General features: G+C 60.0%; 1 protein-coding gene across 2 annotated transcripts; it reads right to left on the minus strand.

The window, feature by feature from the left end:
- Positions 1-2882: 2882 nt before the first annotated feature.
- Positions 2883-15212, minus strand: WNT10A (Wnt family member 10A). 2 transcript variants are annotated; one of them, XM_045854220.1, is made up of 4 exons: positions 14750-15212; positions 13588-13850; positions 6288-6667; positions 2883-3951 (listed from the first exon to the last, which is right to left on the minus strand). In XM_045854220.1, the coding sequence occupies exons 1-4, from the start codon at positions 14863-14865 to the stop codon at positions 3454-3456; spliced, it is 1257 nt and encodes a 418-aa protein (XP_045710176.1). In that variant the 5' UTR covers positions 14866-15212; the 3' UTR covers positions 2883-3453. The 2 variants fall into 2 exon arrangements, with proteins under 2 accessions (XP_045710176.1, XP_045710183.1); XM_045854227.1 differs by lacking the exon at positions 14750-15212 and adding an exon at positions 14515-14633.
- Positions 15213-20120: the final 4908 nt, after the last annotated feature.

Consider the following 20120-nt stretch of genomic DNA (forward strand, 5'->3'; position numbering starts at 1 on the left):
GCAGGGGTTGGGGCGACCGCAGGCAGCTGCCGGCAACCACATGAGAAGTGGGGGTGGAAAGGGAGGAGGGGGACTGCGACTAGGGCCTGGCCAAACTCCAACGTGGAAGGCCCCTGGCGCGGGGGGGGGGGGCGGGGGGAGGCTAGCTGGGGGCACCTTAATTCCAGGGAATGAGGGATAGGGCGGCGGGTGCCCCTGACCTTGCTTCTCAACCACCAGGGCCCTCCTACAGCTGCCAAAGCCTCTACTTTCGCCTCTCCCCTCCTCTTTTTCCCAACCCTCCAATCTTGGGCGACTGTAAAGCTGAATGACTGGGTTCTGGTCCCCACCCCAATCTGGCTGCTTCTCCCTGACCCTTAACCCCACTACTGCCTGCCGGTCTGTCCACCACCCTCATTCTCTACTAGTTCCCTCCCTTCCTCTCATCGGGACCCTCCAGGCTCCATTAGACCATGCTATTTTTTCCTCCTGCGAGAAGAGGACCCGGTGTCCGACAAGGTGAAAAGTGCTGGGGGCGCAGGTGGGCCCCTTCTCCTCTGAATGTTCTCTGGTGCACCCGTTCTCGTTCCCACATCACAGCCCTGGTCCTCTCCGAGCTGTTGGAAAGTTCCTCCTCCCATCTACCTCCACGGTCCCACTTGACCTCAGCCCATTTCTCCTATCTGCAGTCAGCACAAACAGTCCTGCCTCGCCCTTCAGTCAGTATGCACACGCCCAGTGCCTCTTGGGCCCCTTTTCCTGCCCTTCGTCACCTCCACATCTCCCTTCAGAGCGCTTACCCAATCCCACGCACCCCTGTCGGTTGGGTTATGGGGTCCAGCTTGGGCCCCAGGACTCTAGTCAGCTTCACACCCAGTGAGAGGATGGGGGTGCCCAACAACCCATCTGTTCCTTCCCCAACGTCTCCCCCCTTCCTTCCCAGGTCAGACTAGCATGTGTCAAATCACCTCGCCTTGACAGCACTGGCGCCCAGCCCCCTGCCGCACCCCACCGCCCACCCCTCCCTCTGGAGGCAGCATGTTCTGTGGTGTTGCAGCCTCCTCATTTCAACCCTGACCCCGTACCCCGCCCCCCATCTCCAGTCTCTCCTTCCCCAGCTCTGTCCTGCTCAGGCACGGCAGTCAGAGGAGGGTGAGGCTGAAGCCAATGCCGTAGTGGACACCCACCGCTGGGATGGAAGTGTCCCCCTCCCCAGGCCACCGTTCCCCCACCCCTTTCCTCCTCCTCCCTGGGATGGGATGGCAGGGAACCCAGCCCCCACAGCGCTCTCCTGGGTGAACAAGAGGAAAGGAATGAGGCAGGTGTGTCTGGCTGCTCCTGCCTACCCCTCCTCCCTGGGGACTCTCACTCGACTGCCTGCCTGCCTGCCTGCCTGCCTGTGAGGCTGTCTTTGGGGGGATGGGGAGAGAAACCCTGTATTCCACAGTGGCAGAGGAGCTGAGCATGTGGAAGGAAGGCTACGCTGCCTTAGGCCATGTCTGGAAGCTGCTGGGATGCAGACATTGGAGGAGAAGGAGCTGAGGACGAGCTAGTGGGGTCAAACCTCCTAGCTGGTGGGCCTCCAGAGTGCCTCCTTTCATCCTCACGCCTCCCCAGGGGCAGGGAGATGTGGAAGAGGGCTAGGGAGTTACGGGGGCTTTTTGTAGGCCGGCAGTTGACGAGAGGAGTCAGACGTTGTCCTTGTCTGGTTGATCAGGAAGGGTGCCATTCTAGGGTGAACTGAGGCAGACAGCAGGGCCCCAGGCGTGAACAGCAGGCGACCTGGATGAAGTAGGTGAAGTGTTCTTTCCCCAAGATCCCGATCCCACCTTCCTCTCTACCACCCTCCTCCTCCTTGAGGGTCTGTTCCAGAAAAACATCAGATCTGAGAGCCAAGGAAAGTGTGGCACCGAACCAGCTCAGCAGTGTTCTCATGGGGGTACGGCAGGGAGAACGTGCTTGCTGACCTGCCCAGGGCATCCTGGCTGGGGATCTGGGGGCACAAGAGGCCCAGGAAGGATGTCCCCACCCCCTCAGTCTTACATACACCGCCCCCTCCCCCAACTCTCCTCCCCTGCCTGGACTCAGAGAGACCAAAATCCAGACAGTGAGTCTCCTGGCCCTCCCGCGCCACCCTTCTCCCAGCCGCACCTTTAGCCCCACCTGCTCCCTGGGGCACTAGGCTGGGTTGAGCTGGGTCTTGCCCAGGATTACTCCTCTCAGAGTGCCTCCTGTCTCTGCTGACGGGTGCTGCTGGGCACTGCCACTCGCCCTGGCTTGCGGCACAGAGTTCAGGCACAAGGTGGACTGCTAGAGCTCTGCCGCCAAGGGCTCGTGATCCAGCGCCTCGTCAACACCCCCTGCCTCCATCCGGTCCAGGCCCTGTCTCTGGTCTGGAAGATAGCTGTGGCCTCCTAAGTGGCTCCCCTGCTGTCGGTGTGTCCCCCTTCAGCCAGCTCCCCCACTACATGACCCACGTGGGAATCAGACCCTGACACTTGTCTGCTGAAGACCCTGTCAAGGTTTCCAATTCCTCTTAAACAAAACCCCAACTCGTTCCAGAGCCTAGCACATGTGATGTGACCCTTGCCCCGCACCCAGCTCTTCTCCTACTGATCTGCCCCTTGATTTCTTCGCTCCAGCTCCCCGGGCCTCTTCGCTGTTCCTCTCCTTTGCATCCACATGGCTGCTGCCTGGGAAGCCCTTACCCTCCCTGTGCATGGCTCTCCCTTCATCATGGGGGTCTAAGCATAAGTATGGGGCTCCGGGAGGCCTTCCTGGAAAACCCAGTGGCTTTATCCACAGGAGCCCCACTCCCCCAAATCACTCTACATCCATCACCCTGTTTCAGTTTCGTCATCACACATAGCATTGTCTGAAATGACCTTGTTTGTGTATTTACTTATTTATTGTCCACTCCCCCCAGCCAGCGTGTAAACTCCAAGAGGGCAGGTGCTGTCTCTTTTATTCACATCTGTGTCCCCAGCACCTTATCGCCTGAAGAGCACCAGGCCACAACAGAGTGCAAAATAAATATTTGTTCATTGAATGACAAGGGGTGGAGGCCTGCTGGGGAGGGTGTCTGCGGCCTGTCGAGAGTTGCTGCGGCCCAGTTATGTCCATTTCTTCTTTGTGATCCGCTTCCATACCTTCTCTCCCACTCCAGGGGAAAGGGTGAGGGGACGGAAAGGAGACAGGCCTGGGGCTGCCTGGCTGACACTGCCCTAGCCAGTGGGAGTGTTCCCAGCCCAGCTGAGCTTGGGGCAGAGAGGGGAAGAGGCAGATCAGTCCTGCAGCCCGAAGTGAGTGATGGGGTCTCGACTTTCCCGTGATTGCAAACCTGACGACCCTCAGAACTGGGAGGTTCCTATAAGATTTAGTGGTCCAGCCTCCTCTCCCAGGAGCCGAAGCGACTCTTGTCAAGATCGCAAGCCGCAGAGAAAGGGCCAGTCTCAGGGAGGGGGAGCCCTCCGCTCACTTGCAGACGCTGACCCACTCGGTGATGCGGCACTCCTCGCAGACCACGAAGCAGCACCAGTGGAAGCGGCAGTGGCAGCGCTCGCTGCGCGTCTGGCGCAGGATGTTGTGGCCGCGACCGCAGCACATGCTGCCGCAGCCGTCGGGGCCTGTGCTGCTCTTGTTGCACAGGCGGCCCACGGTGCCCGCCGAGTCCAGGCGCGGCTCGCGCTCGCAGAAGTCGGGCGACTTCTCGAAATAGACCAGGTCTGCCGGGTTGGCCCGGCGGCGTGGCCCGGGAACGCCCGGGGCCGCGGAGGGTGCCCCCACGGGGCCGGCCTCAAGCTGGCCGCCGTTGCGGTTGTGTGGCCGGATGAGCGTGGCTCGGTGGAAGCGGTTGCGCAGCAGCGCCCCCACCGCGCGGAACTCCGGCGTCACCTGCCAGCACGTCTTGAGCTGGCAGCTGCCTGAAGTGCCGTGGCACTTGCACTTCCGCCGCATGTTCTCCATCACCGCCTGCAGAGGGAAGCACGGTGAGAGGCAACGCCTGCGGCCAGCCCCACAGCCCTCCTTGCAACACGAGACACTGTCCTGTGAGAATCAGAGCCTTTTGAAACCAACTCCCATTGAACAGAGGCAAAAGCTGAGGCTGAAGCGGAGTTGGGGGACGGGGTGGCACAGCTCCTGCGCCAGGCTGTCCAGAAAAGAAATCTGCCTGCTCTTCTGCTGCTCCGGCATCCACCTCCCACCAGGCCAGGCCCTGGGGGAATTCCCTCCTTCCTGCTCCCCCTCCTCTCCTGCCCACTGTTCTCAGCACCTGCAGGGGGCCCTTGGGGCTGGAGGCTCTTGCTTCCTGAGGGGGGATCCCAGATCCTCAGGGAAATTCCCTCTCCTTCCATCCCTCCGTGGGGGCCAAGAGCTGGCGTGTGCTGCCCCCACTACATCCCATCCCCAAAGCCTCTGGCCTTGCTCCAGGTGGTGAGTCGGGGCTGCGGGGAGCCTCAGAAAGCCCCTTTCCTTCCCTGGGCCCTGCAAGCTCTTGAGGCTTAAGGAGGTGGGGGGGGGGGACCTGGGAGACACCCCTTCCCCCAGTATACCAGCTCGAGCTCATTCTGCCCAATGCTGACTGCCACAGTTCCCCCTAGAAAACAGCGAAACCAACAGGGCCCCAAGGCTTTACTGGAATGCAGAATGGGAAGAGACCCCAACGAGCCAGACCCTCAACCCAAGGAAAGTAGAGAGAGAGGTTCCCAGACCTCCAAAGGAGGTGGCGAGGGAACAGAACCTACCCACAGCCTGCCCAGCTCTCAGCCTGCTCTGCAGTCTCCCCCCAAAGAAGCCTCGCCGGAGGGCCCAGGGGGACTGACCACATCCTTCTCCCCACCACTGTTCCACTTCAGAAACACCCTCAGGTGGGGGAGCAATGGTCTGAGCCCCCAAACCTGGGCAGTGGGGCCATGAAAGAGTGACCCTCACTCGTCCCCCAAGTTTGAAAGGACTCCTGACGCCTGCGGTGTCAGCACCACGTGGGAACTAGCCCGATGCCTGCCCTGGCCAACAGCTCCAGAACATCTGCTTCCCACAGGCAGCAGCCATTAATTAACCAGTTTAACGAGGAGGAGGAGGTGCTGTCGGTAGGGGCTGGGATAGTACTGAAGCTTGGGAAAAGAGCTGCATGGACAGGGCATGGCTTAGGGGGAGCTGGGCTGGACCTGAGGGTGGACATGCATCAGTTTACCTCACCTCTAAGTCAGAATGGGAAGAGCTGAATCAGCTTGGAGTTTTCGAGGAAGGGGAAGGCAAACCGGCCTGGGCTGGGAGGCCAGGAGCAAGGGGAGTGAGATGGAAAGGGTGCCAGCCAGGGTGAGGGGGAGCCAGGACGGAGGCCTGAGCAGGCCTGGCAGGGCGAGAGAAGGGGTGGAGGCCAGATAATCAGGAAAGGAGGGTGCTGAGCACCCACAAGGGCTAGGAGGTACCTCCGTGTAGGTGTGCGCACAGAAGGGGCTGTGCTATAAACACAACGGCAGGGCCTCAGAGCTGAGGGGCCCCGGGGGTGCGTCCTGCCCCTACCACTTTCTCACTGGTTACACCTCCTTGTGCAAGTTTAGTCTCTCTGTGCCTCAGTTCCCACGTCTGAACCTGAGGTTCGTAACAGTACCCTCGACAGGAAGTCGTATGGATTAAATAAGCTAGTATGCAGTAAAGCCCTCCAAACAATGCCTAACCTGTAGTGAGCACTCAGTAAATCCAGTTTACTCTTACTTTCATTTGAGTGCTTGCTCTCTCTCTCTCTCTCTCTCTCAAATGAATGAGACCTTTGGGTTAGTGCGAACATTTGCGGGTAAGGGAGCCTAGAGCACAGTTCCACGGCAGTCCCTGGGCACTCCACTTTGAGGAGCTCCCCATCTGCACAGAAAGGTTGGGAGAGGAGGGGGCGCAGCAAAGGATATCACAGAGTCATGGAACACTAGAGCTGATAGGCCTTAGGGGTGATCCAGCCCAAACTTCTCACTTTAAAGGGGAGGGGAGAGGGTGGCAGAGCCAGGCCGAGACCCCTGGGGTCTGCTGCCTTTCACCACTGTTCCCAGAGGAACAGGCAGAGCAGGCTGCTCAGCAGGGGGCGAGCTGATGAGGGCACAGGCTGTTTCTGTCCTCTGTCCCCAGGCCTAACGAAGTGCCTAGCACGCAGTAGGTATTCAGTGCACGTTTGTTGTCTGAATTGGGGGGGGGCAATGAGAAAATTGCTGCGTTAGGGGGAGGCCTGTGGTCCCCAGAGGAGAGGTAGGTTGTGGGGGCAGGGCTCGGCAGAGGGATTTGGTGTAGAGGGAGGGGATAGAGAAGGTAGCTCTCACCTGCCTCCCAACTCGGTTGTTGTGGAGCCTCATGCGTGCGTGGATGTCTCTGTGAGGCTCCCGGGAATCCAGAAAGTCCTTAGAGAAGCGTTCCCCAAAGCCCACGTCCGGGCTACAGCCGCCCCACTCCCAGGAGTCCTGCAGGCCAGGGCTGGCGGGGGGCAGGGCTGGGTGTTCGGGAACCCCATGGCTCAAGCCCTTACCGCGCTGCAGCGCGTCCAGCTGCAGGCGGTGCAGCTTCCGACGGAAGGCCTCCTCATCCCCGCGCCGGGACGCATCGCAGCCACACGCCCTCAGTTTGCCCAGGGCGCAAGCGTTGGACACCGCGTGCACTACGCCGGCTGCGGCGATGGCGTAGGCGAAGGCACTCTCTCGGAAACCTGCGGGTAGAGATCCAGGAAACACAGGCTCTGAGCGGCCTTGACATCCCATCCCTCTGCGTTCCCTGCTCAGTCTTCTCACCATGCAGACGGGAAACAGAGGCCCAGTGTTGGGGGAAGGTCTGCTACAGGGCACAGAGTCAAAGCGGGTCAGAAATCACATCGGAAGTTCAGCACAGAGGCTGGAGCGGCGGAGGTCTCCCCCTTAAGCCCCTTTTTGCACTCCCTTCTCCGTTTCACTAACACCACCGCTTAGCAAGCTCGGAATTTGCGTCTACATCTCCCCTGTTGGACAGAAAGTATCTGGTAAACATTCTTTTGAAGATCAGGCACTTAACTGACTCCCTCTCATGTGATAGTTGCACTTGAACACCACGCCTGCAGAGAGAAGGCAAATGCAACAGAAAGAGTGAGTTACCAGTCACGGAATTCCGGGCTGCAGGGAACGGTAATGGGCAGGAGGGTAAATCGAAGGAACGGGTGTCCTCCTAAAGCTTCTGAGCTCAAGACTGCCTGCCTGGTGCTCCCTCCGGTCTACCCAGAACCCTCTCTGAGGCCCGGATGTGAGAGGCAGGGAACTGGCACCAGCAGGGTCTCCCCCTTTGCTGTCCACAGGACATCCCCAAAGGTCTGCTCCGAAAGGGTCACCACCCAGCCACCCGGGGTGAGTCTAGGTCAGCGGAGGATTGTTTGAGGGATTCTGGAGGTGAGTCCTGTGCCTTGCACGGGGCCGAGCACACAGCGGTTTTGAAACCTGAGAGGGGAGGGCGAGCTAAGGCAGACACTTCCCCTGGGATGCTCAAGGGGCACAGGAACTCCCTGAGGAGCCACTCTCAGGGGCTCAGGGCTGGGCCAGCCTAGCCCCTGACTTGTCTGCACTGCTGTCCTCCTGGTGTGCCCAGCCTGAGCTGTTCTCTGGGAAAACCCCGGGTAGGTCTCGGCCTGTGGCAAGGGAAGGCCTACTTGAAGAGGAGTGTCTGGCTCCTGGACCCACACGCTGCTTCTTGCTTATTCTGTGTCTGAGAAAGGGCTAGTGAGGAGCGGGATCTGGTACAAGTTTCTGACCAGGCTCTGAACCTGTGTGGGCAATGGGAGAAGCCAAGAGCAATAACAGGCCCCATACAAGGAGAAGAATCTACCCGTGGAGGAAGCTCAAACCAGGCCAGAGACGGATGGCCTTGGGGGAGGTCAGAGGTCCAGAGGAGAACTCTGGGTCCTTCTGACCCAGCACCAGGGACTGGAAGGACATGCTCTCAGAGGACCCACAGATCCAGAGAGTTGACCAGGACTGGACAGAGACCCCAGCCCACTCCTACCCCTAATGCTCACCCTCTGCATATCAGAGCCTGTCCTCCTCTTCCTGCCCAGCCAAAACAACAACAAGAAAAGGAAAAACCCAAGCAAGATGTATAGTAGTAGTTAAGAATTGAACTCTAAAGCCAGATTGCCTGGTTCACATCTTGCCTTTCCACTTACTAAATGTCAATAGTTATGTGACCTTGGCCAAGTGAGTTGACTTCCCTGTGCCTCAGTTTTCTCGTCTGTAAAACAGGGTTATCATTATCTGCCTCATTGTTGTTCCAAGAATTAAATGAGTTAGTAACTTTAAAGTGCTTAAAATAATACCATACTCATAATAAGCACTATATAAACCCTAGCTGTTATTGAGGACTTCTTGCTTCCTGACCTCACCCACTATTTCTATAGTTTTAGGACATTGTTTTTAGTGTCCCTGACCAGGACAGAGCCTAGAAGCTCATTGCTCTAGAATAAGTCACCTGGGCCACCAGAAACCATAAAGCAGACTGTTCTTCCCTATTGTCTCTTCAGCTCATGGCATCTTGGGAGCAGACAGGAAGGGATGGGGGTGGGGCTGGAGCCTTCGAAGGAGGCGCTGGGAATCGGTGGGAGCTGCGGAGGAATCGGCACTGCTCCGGGAGCTGGGGCCCAAGGAAAAGGAGGGCAGACCCAAGCTGGAGAGCACACCCTGTGTACATGCATGGCCTTTTGTCTGTGGGACTGTGAAACGCTTCTCTTATCGCTGAGCAGTCATCAGCCCACTCCTAGGGGGAATGGCAATACTCAGACCTCCAGAGGCAGCCCAGGCCTCAGAAATCTTCCCACCACACACACATACACACACACAGTGCAAAAAAGGGATGCCCAAGGTCACAGGGGTTATGAAGCTGGACCCAACTCCCAGGCCTGACAACTTTCTGCTGAGAGACGTTGGACTCTAGGGAAGACCTGCTGCTGAATAAGAAACCCAGGTAGCCCGGTGCCCAGTTCCCGTGGCCCTGCCTATGCATGGCGCCAGGAAAGAGCAAGAGGCTGGTCCAGCCCTGGCTGGTGTGGCTCAGCGGATTGATCGTCGGCCTGCGAACCTAAAGGTCACTGGTTCAGTTCCCAGTCAGGGCACATGCCTGGGTTGTTGGCCAGCTGGGGGCATGCGGGAGGCAAACGAGCAGCCAATCCACGTTTGTCTCCCTTCCTTCCCCTCTCTCTAGAAAGAAATTACTTTTTTAAAAAAGAGAGAGGCTGGTCCAGGGGGATGTGCTGGGCCCACCGCCATCTTCCAGGCTCTGTGACGTTCAAGGGCGGGCTGGGGGGATCTGGAGAAATGTAGCCCACAGCCTGCAGGGAACATCCATGCCTCCCCCCCAGCAGCAAAAGAAACCGTCCCCTGGGCTCCAGTGGCTGCCACACGTAGGTGTGCCCAGGCAGGGTTTGTGTGGCCATCCTTCGTTCTAAGAATCCAGGCCTCGGAGAAGTCCAGCTCCCTGGGTCTGCCCCCAGCTCCCATTCAGGGCCCCAGTTTCGGTCCTGGCCCCAACAGTCTGGGGCAGACGCAGGCACCGTGCCATCTGGCCAGCTGGAGGGGGAGAGGGTGGGGCCTCGGCCAGCTGGGCTGCCCCGAGCATTGGTGGGGGGGCTCGTTAAGACGCACAATTAGCCGCCCTGCCTTTGATCTGGGACAGGGACTGCCAGCATCTAAGTGGAGTCAGCTGCTGCTACAGGCTGAAGCCAACGGCCAGGAAGGGACTGTGGGAGGAGGTCTGGAGGGTAGGGGAGTGTGGAGGAGAGAGGGTTCGGGAGCCAGTGGGAACCAGGAGGGTCCAGAGAAGCTTGAGTCCTGTGCATGTGAATCAAAGAATCAGGGAAGGCGAGAGGGCTGGTCCATTCCCTCTGTGCCAATAATCTGTGCGTGCTCCTGTGCCCGGGCTGAGAGAGAGGGGGAGAGTTGTGTGCATATGGGAACACTTAGGGGTGACACTGAATGTGGCTGCATGTTTGCTCAGACAAGGGTAGGGGTGTGTGTGTGTGTGTGCATCGCTCTCATTTCTTGGACTGCTCTCTCACTGCACAGCTCTCCTCGGGGCACACGGAGGTGGGGGAGGCCGTAGGGCAGGGGCTGGGCGCCATCTCTAGTCAGCTGGCCTGCACTGGAGTCCTGCTTCTGCAGCTCACTTACCAGCTGCGTGACTAATCCTCTCTTAGCCTCATGTGTAAAATGAGGATAATAACAGGACCGACCGAGTGGGGATTGTTTGAGGGCCCTAAAGTGTAGATAAAGTGCTTTGGAAAAGTGCCTGACACACAGCAAGTACGTAGTGTGTGTTGGCTGATTTATTGGGTGCCGTCAGACTGATAGGACCTCAGGTAACCCTGGGATATGACCGTCTGGACCTCTGTGTCCCCACGGAGTGCTACCACGGACCCCAAGCCTGGAGACACAGGCATAAAACCAAGACTCTCTGAGGATGGATGTAAAAGGGAGGTGGGAGAAGAGCGAGCCAGGGCCTTGGAGAACAGAGGCTGGGCTCTAATTTGCTGGCTGCCCCTGCGCTGGGACCCTGGCTTGCTGTGGGGCCTCACGCACCCTCTTTTGGAATAGGTCTGGGCCGTAGGGAGGGCATGCCTAAACCACGTGGGACCTCCAGAACCTGCTCCCCGAATCTCCTTCACCCCCTCCATCGAGGTTCCCTCTGTCCTCTCACCTCCTCTCACTCCAGGGCCCAGGGCCAGTCTGAGGCAGCTCTGTCCTCAAATCTCCCTTGGGTCCCTGAGTGATAGATGGGCGGGTTCCTCTAGTCCTCACAAGGAAGAGCTCCCCTCCAGCTGATGATGTTCTGCCCAGCACCCCACCCACCCAGGCACCAACCCTCTGGGTCCTCGAACAAAAAGCTGGGGACACCAGTGCCCTCGGCACTTGGGTCACAGCCTTTTTCTGACTCCAGCCCCCTAGGGCCCCTCTCCCTGTCCCCCAACCCCAGGCTCCAGCACCACCGGCCCCATCCTCACTTTGCCTAGGTAAAGCCCTATGATGCGCCTGCCTTCCCAAGCACCTCCTCTAGGTTGTCAGTCTCCTTGCTTTCTCTGTGCTACATTAGAGCCCTATCCTTCAGCCCAGCCCACCTCGAGGACAATTAGACGAGAGTAAGAGCATTAAGACGGAAGCCCCAAGAGACCACCCCTCCTAGCAGTCTGTATTTAAAACATGGCAAAACGCACCTTTCAGAAACCCCATTGGTGGCCTGGGTCAGAATGGGGCTCTGCACCCTGATATTCCACCTGGGAGAAGCTGAGGTCACCTGACCCCACCATGGACAATCCATAGCTTAAAAAGAAGTGAAATTCGGGAGGGTCCCAGACCAGGGGCTGGGTGCCACCAAGACTGGTCCCATGGGATTTAAATTTAGCTAGTCCTGCAGGTGACGGGCCCAGACGGACCAGGAGACGACCTCAGGAGGGTGAAAGGGATGTGGCCCGAGAGAGGGGCAGAAGGGTGGATCTCTGAGGGAGGAGTGGAATTTCCTTCCAGAGGCCCAGAGTCCCCTACTCCAGAGAGGGGCACAAATGAGGTGTCGCAGTTCGGGAGCGGGAGCCCAAGAGGCGAAGGACGACGCTGTCCTGAGGCCGGAGGAAGGAGCCCAGCTCCCCTGCCGAGCCAGGAGCCGCCGTCCCACCCCCTCCCCGCTTTGGGCGCCGCCCCGCCCGGCTAGCCCCGGCAAGTCTCCCCCTCCACCCCTAACCTCTCCCCCCACCCGTCCCCCCAGCTCACCTCCCGCTTATTAAACTGCAGGTGAACCCGGGAGCGCCTGGCGCCGCGCCAACCCCGCGCGGTTCCACCGCTCACAGCTCGCCCCCCGAGTCAAAGACCTCGCGTTCTCCGCCAGGCCTCGCGGGCCTCCCCCGGCGCAGCCACTGGGACGCCTGGCTTCGTCAGAGGGGACCCGAGGACCAGAGGGGAAGAGGGGGCACCGAGGCCCGGGAGGGGTAAAGGGCTTGCCTTGCCTCGCCCTTTCGGAAGCGACAGGGGTGTGAAGCTCAGCACCCGCCCGAGTCCCCAGGGAGCAAAACCGAAGCGGGGGCTGGAGCGCTGGAAGGAGGCCGAGGCTTCGGGGTACGCGGGTGACCTAGCAACCCGGAGCGGGAGCGGGCGCGCGGCGGCGACGAGCGCCGGCCTGGCCCGGCCGGGGCAGGAAAGGTGCAGAGGCCTGTCACTTCGCGCCGTCGCCAGCGCGGGCGTTGGGGCGGGGCGGGGCGCCGGAGGGGCCGGCCGGCCGGCCGGGGTCCGGGCCCGCCGCTCCAGGAGGGCTGGAGAGGCTCGAGAGAGCGGCGCAGCGGGCGGGGCTGGAGCTCAGGGCCGGGTGGGGGGCGCCCCTTTGAGAGCAGCACGGCTGGGCCCGGGAGCCGTCTGCCGCGGCCCGCAGGGGATTAGTTCGCGGCTGCATGCCGCCACACGCGTCGGGCTGGGCTCAGCCAGGGAGAAACAGCGCCCCGGGCTCGCGGGGGAGGCGGGAGGGAGAACGCGCGGGGGCGGGGCGGGCGGCCTGGGGATGGGCTGGGGGAGACTAGGGTGGCCCCTGACTTGGGGCCCAGGGAAAGCTCGGAGGGGTCTTGATGAAAAGGGGAAGGCCGTGGCTCTCTAAGTTCTCCCTGAAGTTGGGGTCCATTGGAGTCTGATTCTCCCAGCAGCCTCAGGTCCCAAGGCCAGAGGGTGTAGGGGTTCGCCTCCTTTCTCTTCCACTGTCAACTGAGAATTGGGCAAGTCCCAAGGAGCCGGGTCTCCACACCACCCCACCCAAACAGCTGAGAGGGAGACATGCAGATACCCAGCTAGGCCCATGCACGGGGCAGGACCCCAGCTCCCCCAGAAGACCTGAGTGAAGGCCTAAGATACCAACACAGGAGGTGGGTGTGAGCAGAAGTGAGTGACAAAACCTTCCTCCGTCTCCAGCCCAAGCCATCCCAAGGGTTGCCCAGGTGAGACCTGGGTCACCCAGCGGCGGGGAGGGAGGACAGGAGCGGGCTTCCGCTTCTCTGAGCTGTGAGGGGAAAGGGAACTGGCAGGGCCACCAGGCCTGCTGGGCTGCAGGCGGGCAAGCGCGCGTGTACACACACACACACACACACACACACCCAGTACCTCTGATTCAGAGAGAGTTTTCCAAGGTGGCGAGGATGACACAGAGGCTGGTGGTGCACCCTGCTGGGAAGAGCTTCTTTGGAAGTACAGACCTTTTACCTGCCCAGGCCTCCCTCACCTACGCCATTTGGCAAACGTCCCCAACCCCTCTTCATGCTGATTCTGGGTGCTTTATTACTCACAGGCTTGCCAGCCTCAATGCTGTTTGCTTGGTAGAGGGGAAAGTGGGGCATCTCACAGATACAGATATTTCTGGGCCTGAGATCCGCAGTGTCAATGACAGAGCAGGATCACCCACGAGTCCAGTTCTCAGGCATGGGACCTGTCACCCTGGACCCACACAGCCCAGCCGGGCGCCACGCCTGCCCCATTTGTCTGCCCCGGGGTGGGGGGGGCGGCTCCAGGGAGTGGGTTGGGGTGGTTGGCAGATCGGTTCTGGGACGGGGGTGCTGGATGGGGAGGGGGGAGGGACAAGATGAGGGGCGGCTACCTCTGCTGAAGATGGGACTCTCGTAGGGGATCTTGTTCCGAGTCTCGAGACTGGAGCAGTTCCAGCGCTGGTCCCGGAACTGGTGCTGACACTCGTGGATGGCGATCTGGATGCCCTGGATGGCGGAGGCCGCCACGTCGGGGTGGCGCACGCACACCTCCATCTGCCGCCTGCTCAGGCCGGGCAGTGTCAGGCACACGGTGTTGGCGTTGAGCACGGGCTCCGGGGGAAGGCGGAGGCCCAGGATGTCATTGGGTGCAGACCTGCGGGCATGCCGGGTGGGTGAGCGTTTGGGGGACTAGGAGGACCCCATCTAAAGGTGCACGGTCTGTCCCCAAGGCCACAGTCCCCGTGTTTCTTCAACCCTTGCCTTTTAGGTTTGGGCCTGTCAGTGTACTCCTAGAGCATTCTCCTTTCCTTGACCTTCTCACCGCTTCCAGTAAAACCCACCGAGCTGCACACCCGCCCAGGGTAACATGAGCAGATGCACACAGCCAGAATGGCTGCGCACACAGCATTTAGGAAGTGCATCCCCGGGCAGAGCTGCTCACCTACACTGCCTTCCCCTGAAGATCACCCTTAAAGACATAGTTCAGAGAGCCATATTCTCGAAGACACATTTCTGCACAGTGTAGGGAACACCCAGACCCAGGAACACCTACACACACGCACCCTTCATCAGACGTAGTCACACACACACACACACACACACACACACACACACACACACTGAGAACATGTCCACCTGCAGTCTCTCACTGACCCCACCTGGACGTACACCCTTCCAGCCCCTGACCCCTGTCCCTGCCTGTGGGCCGTCTCCAAGGTGGAGCAAAGGCAGTTCGAGCTTCCTGGGGTGGGGTGCATCCCCTCCGCACAGCACAGGACTCCAGCTTGGTACTTGCTCCCCGCCCCCCGAACACACACCTTCCCTTCTAGTAGCCATCGTTCTGCTGGGCACTGCCCTGTCTGCTCGGACTGCCCATATTCTGTCACGGGCTCCACGTCCTCCCGTGAGAGCACTTTCATTGGGCACTAGAACTCTCCTGCGACACTGTCCCTCCCTCCTTCCAGGGTCCCCTGCCCCAGCAGGAGCGCCAGAGGCCCCTGTGGCTGGGGGTCCCAGCTCTCCAGGAGGGCGGAGCATAAGGTGAGGGCTCACCTGGGCAGGGCGGCAGCCAGCAGCAGGAGGAAGAACAGGAGCGCGCACAGCGCGGGCCGCGGCTGGGGCCCGGGTCGGAGAAGCCGCAGCCAGGGGCAAGGGTGGGCGCTGCCCATGGCGCGCGGGCCGTGACGGGCGGGGAGTGGGGGGCTCACAGCCCAGCGGGACTGGAGAGCCAGGGGCGACGGCGCATGATCCGCGGGGGTCGGGGCGGCTGCGACACACGCCTCCGACTTGGGTCACGGCTCCGGGAGCAGACGGCGCCCGCCTCCCCGCTCCATGGGGCAGCGCCCCCGGGCACCGCCCCCGGGGGGGGGTGGCGGGCGGGCACACCGGGCACCTCCTGGCACAGGGGTCCAGGGAATTTCCCGAGGCCCCCCTGCGACAACTCCTGGTGCCTCTGGAGGGTAAGGGGGGCCCGGATGTGCTGCGGGCTGGGGACGAGAGGCTGGGGTGCCGGGGAGCCCCCCAGCGTTGCGCGGCGAGCCTGTGCTTCCGAGGGCGTGTGGGGCGGGACGGGGTGGGGGCTGGAGGGGGGGCGGCGCTGGCTGTGCCCGGCCCCACCGCCCAGAGAGTGACTGTCCCGGCCCCGGGAGCTCCGCCGACTCCCCTCCCCCCGCTCCCCCCCCCCCATAGAGTGTCTCCGGGCTCTACCCCACGTGACGTCAGGACGGGGTGGGTGGAGGAGTGTACGCGACTTGAGGCCACTGCGTCCACTCAGGATTCCGGGTGGGAGCGGCCACGCGGCGGGCAGAGGAAGGAGAGGTGTTGGAGTGTGTGCGCGCAGGCACAGGGAGGTGCCAGTGCGCGCGGGACGTGCTGGTTTGTGTCGGAAGGTGTGTGTTACTGGGGGGGTGTGGGTGCCTGGCTGAGACGCAGCTGCTGGGGAGCGGTCCCCCTCCCTGCCCCCTCCGCCGATATACACACCTGCAAGGGCTGGAGGGGAGAGGTTGGCCCCTCGGCTCGCCTCCCCCACCTCTGGGGGGACTTCCCGGGCTTGGCTGGCGAGGCAGGTGTGGGATCCTGCAAAGGAGTTTGGCAGCTTCTGGATCTTGCTCTTCTTTGCTGTGTGACCTTAAGCAGGTGCCCGCTGCTCCCTGAGCCACGCTCTTTCCCTGCATGAAATGGGATTGAGGAGGCCCACCCCATCTAGTCACCTCATCTAGCCAACGAAGGTAAAATTACTAGGACCCCAGCAGCAACAGCTTGTCTAGGAGCAGAGCACCCAGGGTGCCACATCCTGGGAGGAGGGACTTACAGTTCCTTTTAATCCTGAAAGTGTGCTTTGAGGTCAGCATATTCCATCCTCTTTTATATCACAAGAAAGTACTGAGGCTCAGAGAGGGCCATGACTTACTCAAGATCACACAGCGAGTAGGAGGAAGAGCTGGAACCGAACCCAGTTCGATGGGTGCTGTGCACAGCGGCAACTGCACAGGCACTGGGTGCTGCTTGCCAAGGCCCTGCTTTCGGAGACTCCAGATCTTGCCCTGGCTCTGCCACCTGTACTTGGTCCTCTGGGAGCTCCCCAACACCAGCCCCCTGGCCCAGGCCACTCCTCTGTGGTGTCCCTTCCTGTCTTCCCTCCAGACCTGCACACTGGGCTGAGTGTACTGGACCCAGGCAAGGGCCTGAGAGCCACAGGGTTGGGGACAGAGGCTTTGGCTTCTGCTTCTGGTTCTAAGCTGGGCCCTGACAGTGAACCCTAACTCTCACTGTGGCCTTAGCATCCCCCTCTATGAAATGGGTACAAGCCTCCCACTCTGTGCACACACCTCCTCCCAGCCGCACTACTCTCTGTCTCTCTGAAGAGAGCCCCTACTGCTTAAGGATAAGCTACAGGGAGCTCTGGGCTCAGAGACAAAAAGGGGCCAGTTTCCTGGAACTGGCCATTCCTGGGGACTTGGAGGGGAGGGGTGGGGCCTCCTCCTCTGTCCCCAGACTGTCAGGTGGCAGAGGCAGCCTGAGCAACAGCAGGCCGACAGCATGCTCCTCATTGCACTCCCCCATTTCTGCTGGCAGGCTCTGCAGCTGTCAGGAATTAAGGGCTTGAGGCTGCTGGGGGTGTGGGGGGGGTGTAGGGGGAGCAGTCTGGCTGGACAGCAGGAAAACAGCCGGGGGCAGGGAGCAGTCTGCGTCAGCCAGAGCCTTGTTTGACCCCATCCACCCCTCCCCTCTGCACTCTCTCCCACCACGCTGCAGGCACAGGGCGTTTGGGAAGGGTAGAGGGAGAGACGGGGCAGGACCAGGCTCCACCCAGGAGGGGAGCATGAGCCCAGGGTGGGAGAGGGCGCCAGCGGGGTCAAACCAGGCTGAGGAGTCACGCTCCCACTGGCTGCTGGGGAAACTGAGGCCCAGAGAGGCTTAAGAACACACTCAGTGAGGAACGAGACACACTGAATGGGTTCCTAACCCTCCCTACTCCCCGCCTAGTGCCCACACTAGTGTTTCCCGTGATCCACGCATCGTAGGTCTCCGTTGGGGTGGGCCACTGGGAAATAACGATTCCATTCCCAAGCAGCTGACTCATCCTTTCCAGGGACAAGGCCTGGGGGTCTGAATTTCTAACTGGTATCCCCAGTGATTTTTGTGAGGACCACATTTGGGAAACACTTCTGATCTGCTTGAGGGACTGATTATTTTTTTTCCTTTGGCTTCCCTCTAATGAGGGAGGATGTCTTTGCACTCCCACCGGCTCCTGTTCATGAACCATACACGTGTACAGGAGAGGGAGAAGACCCTTTCTTTGAAACCCCAGCCGGCAGGGAATGATGCCCAAGCCTTGCTTGCACCGGGGTGTGGTTCTGGGCTGATGTCATGAGGGTTTAGAAGCACCCAAGCCTGGGGCAACCTCCACACTTCCGGGAGAAGAGGGCATATGTAGGCACAGGGCCTTGGCCTGTGTGCCGAGGGAACCCAGAAAGAGTGTCTGGCCTAGCCCCATGTGACCCATGCCATGGGCAGCCCCTCGGCCCCACCCTGGCCCTGCCCTAGGCTCTGGCCCTCAGCCCAGCCCCAGCCCCCGCAGCCACAGCCTGAGACCACAATTACAGGGGCCACTGGGGGTGGGGGAGCACCAGGGCTGCAAGGCAGCTTGGAGAATGGTTCCAGCTGTGGTGGCTCTGGAGGAGGTTTCAGGGAAGGGCAAGCTGGGGAGGCACCAGAGTGAGGACAGGTGGGACCTTCAGCCCTGATGCTCTGCCCGAGAGGTTTGTCTTGGTGAGGAAGAGAGGGAAGGAGCTCCATACTGATATGTCCTATTGTCTGGGTCTCTGGGGCCCCTGCCCCTCCCCAAGGTGAGGGAGCAGAGCTTGCTGCTTCAGTCTCCCAAGCACCTAATTTGCTCGGCCATTGAAGGGAAGGGGAAATGTTTTTGGAGCCCTCCTGAGCCTTCCAGGTGCCTCCCACCCATCTGCCTGCATATCTGGGCGTCCCTGATATGGTCACACACACACCAGGAGCATCCCCGTGCCCTTGTCCCCTCTCCTGGGTTCCATGTGTCCTCTGTCACTCAGCCTTGGTGGCTCAGATTGTGCCTGGGGCTGAGCAGCTGGGTCAACAAGGGGGAGAGGGGGCTGCGATGGGGCATTTCTGAGCTCTGTTTCGAGCCCCCTTCCCAGGCAGCAGTGCCAGAGCACAGAGCCATCTCTGAACTTAAAGGACCAGGCTAATGGGCAAAATGGGGCCTCTCAGGCCCTTGCTCTCACTCTTCGCAGACGGCAGTTCCCAGACTCCTGCTGGGCTGAGTCACAGAAGATGGGCCACTAACATGTGACCGGAGGTTAGAGATGGCAGTGCACTCTCATGTGCACTGACAAGCTACCAGGCACCCCTGTTTTGTGATGGGAAAACGAAGGCTCAGAGAGATTAACTAACTTGGTTAAGGTCAAGCTAGCAAACCCGGCCTTTTTGCCACTGTATCATGCTACTTCCTCTGAATTCCTTTTAACCTGCTCGGGTTGGTATTAGCTCATGCTGCTGCCCCGGTTTCCCTCTCTGACATCACCCACTCCATCCACTCCCTGCCCTCAGGACCTAGAAGTAAATACGGGGAAGGAGCCATCCCAGACGGTCCGGAACCCTGGCAGCTCGACCCAGGCTGTCTGTGGTTCTCTGTTTCTGTTCATCCTACCGTCTCCCACCTACCGCGGCGAGGTCCCCAAAAGTCCTGTCAGTTGATCCCTTTCACCGGGAAACCGAGCTCTGTGCACCCTCTGGTGGTCTCTGAGAGAAGTACAGGGGATTATTTTTAAAATACCCAGCTTTCTATCCCTATCCTCACAGTAACTACCACTTCTCAAGCATAAATTGGACATAACTTATTGTGTCAAATGCTGTGCTGAGTGCTTTTCACAGTTCAAAAACATCCTTTCCACAGGTCTGTGAGGACGTGGGATGGATTGCAACGGCTGCACATCCTTTGCCTCTCTCCCATTGAGAGGAGGAGTCTAGTTCCCCTTCCCTTGAATTGTGGCTGGTTCTGTGACTGGTGTCGACCCGTAGAGAGCGATGGCAAAGCTGTGTAACCTCTAAGACTGGAACCGAAGAAGAAGAGACCGGCAGCTTCTGCCCCCCAGGCTGGCACGGTGTATGTTGAAAACCAGCCTTGGGTAAGAAGTCCAACCACACTGAGGCCACCATGCTGTGAGGAAGCCACATGCAAAGCAGGAGGCCCCTGGAGAAGCTCGGAGGCACTAGACGCGTGTGAGTGATGCCCCCAGGACTGTTCAGCCCCGCCCCGCCCCGCCCCGCCGCCAGTGGCGTCCAGTTAACCGCACGACCACAGCCAATAGCTCTGCCGCAAGGGGGCAGAACCACCAAGCTGAGTGTTGACAAATTCCTGACCGAAAGGATTGTGAGAAGTGGTTACGTGGGGGTTGTTTGCTGTGCAGCGTGGAAAACTGAAACAGGGTGATGCTCCCATTATATAGGCAAAGAAACTGAGATTCGCGTGATCTCTGCCGTAAACTTCTGAGCAGCAACACCAGCTTCACACATAAAGCTCTTGCTCTGGCCGTCATACCTTGATGGGAGCATTTACAGTGTTTGGACTATGGGAAAACTGGGCGCTTTGAACCCCAGCCATTCGGCCCTGCCCTCCCCCCTTCTCTCTGGGAGGAAGATGAGGACGTGAAGTTCAGCTCTGGAGAGCCAAGATCCTCAAACCCCTCCTCTCTTCCCTCCACGGTCACCATCAACGTCCCAAGAAAGAACTTGGGAATGGAAGGAAATGTCGTTGGGCGCCAGGAGAAACTTTGGGACTTTTCTTCGTCTCCCCCTAAGTGTAACTAGAAATGCTGTTCGGAGCAGTCTTTTCAGTGTTGGTGGGGGTGAAGTGAGTGTCAATGTTCAGTCTGATGTTACTAATAAC

Source organism: Phyllostomus hastatus, unplaced genomic scaffold, assembly GCF_019186645.2.
Source record: "Phyllostomus hastatus isolate PE091 unplaced genomic scaffold, TTU_PhHast_1.1 phas_contig_137, whole genome shotgun sequence".
Taxonomy (NCBI): domain Eukaryota; kingdom Metazoa; phylum Chordata; class Mammalia; order Chiroptera; family Phyllostomidae; genus Phyllostomus; species Phyllostomus hastatus.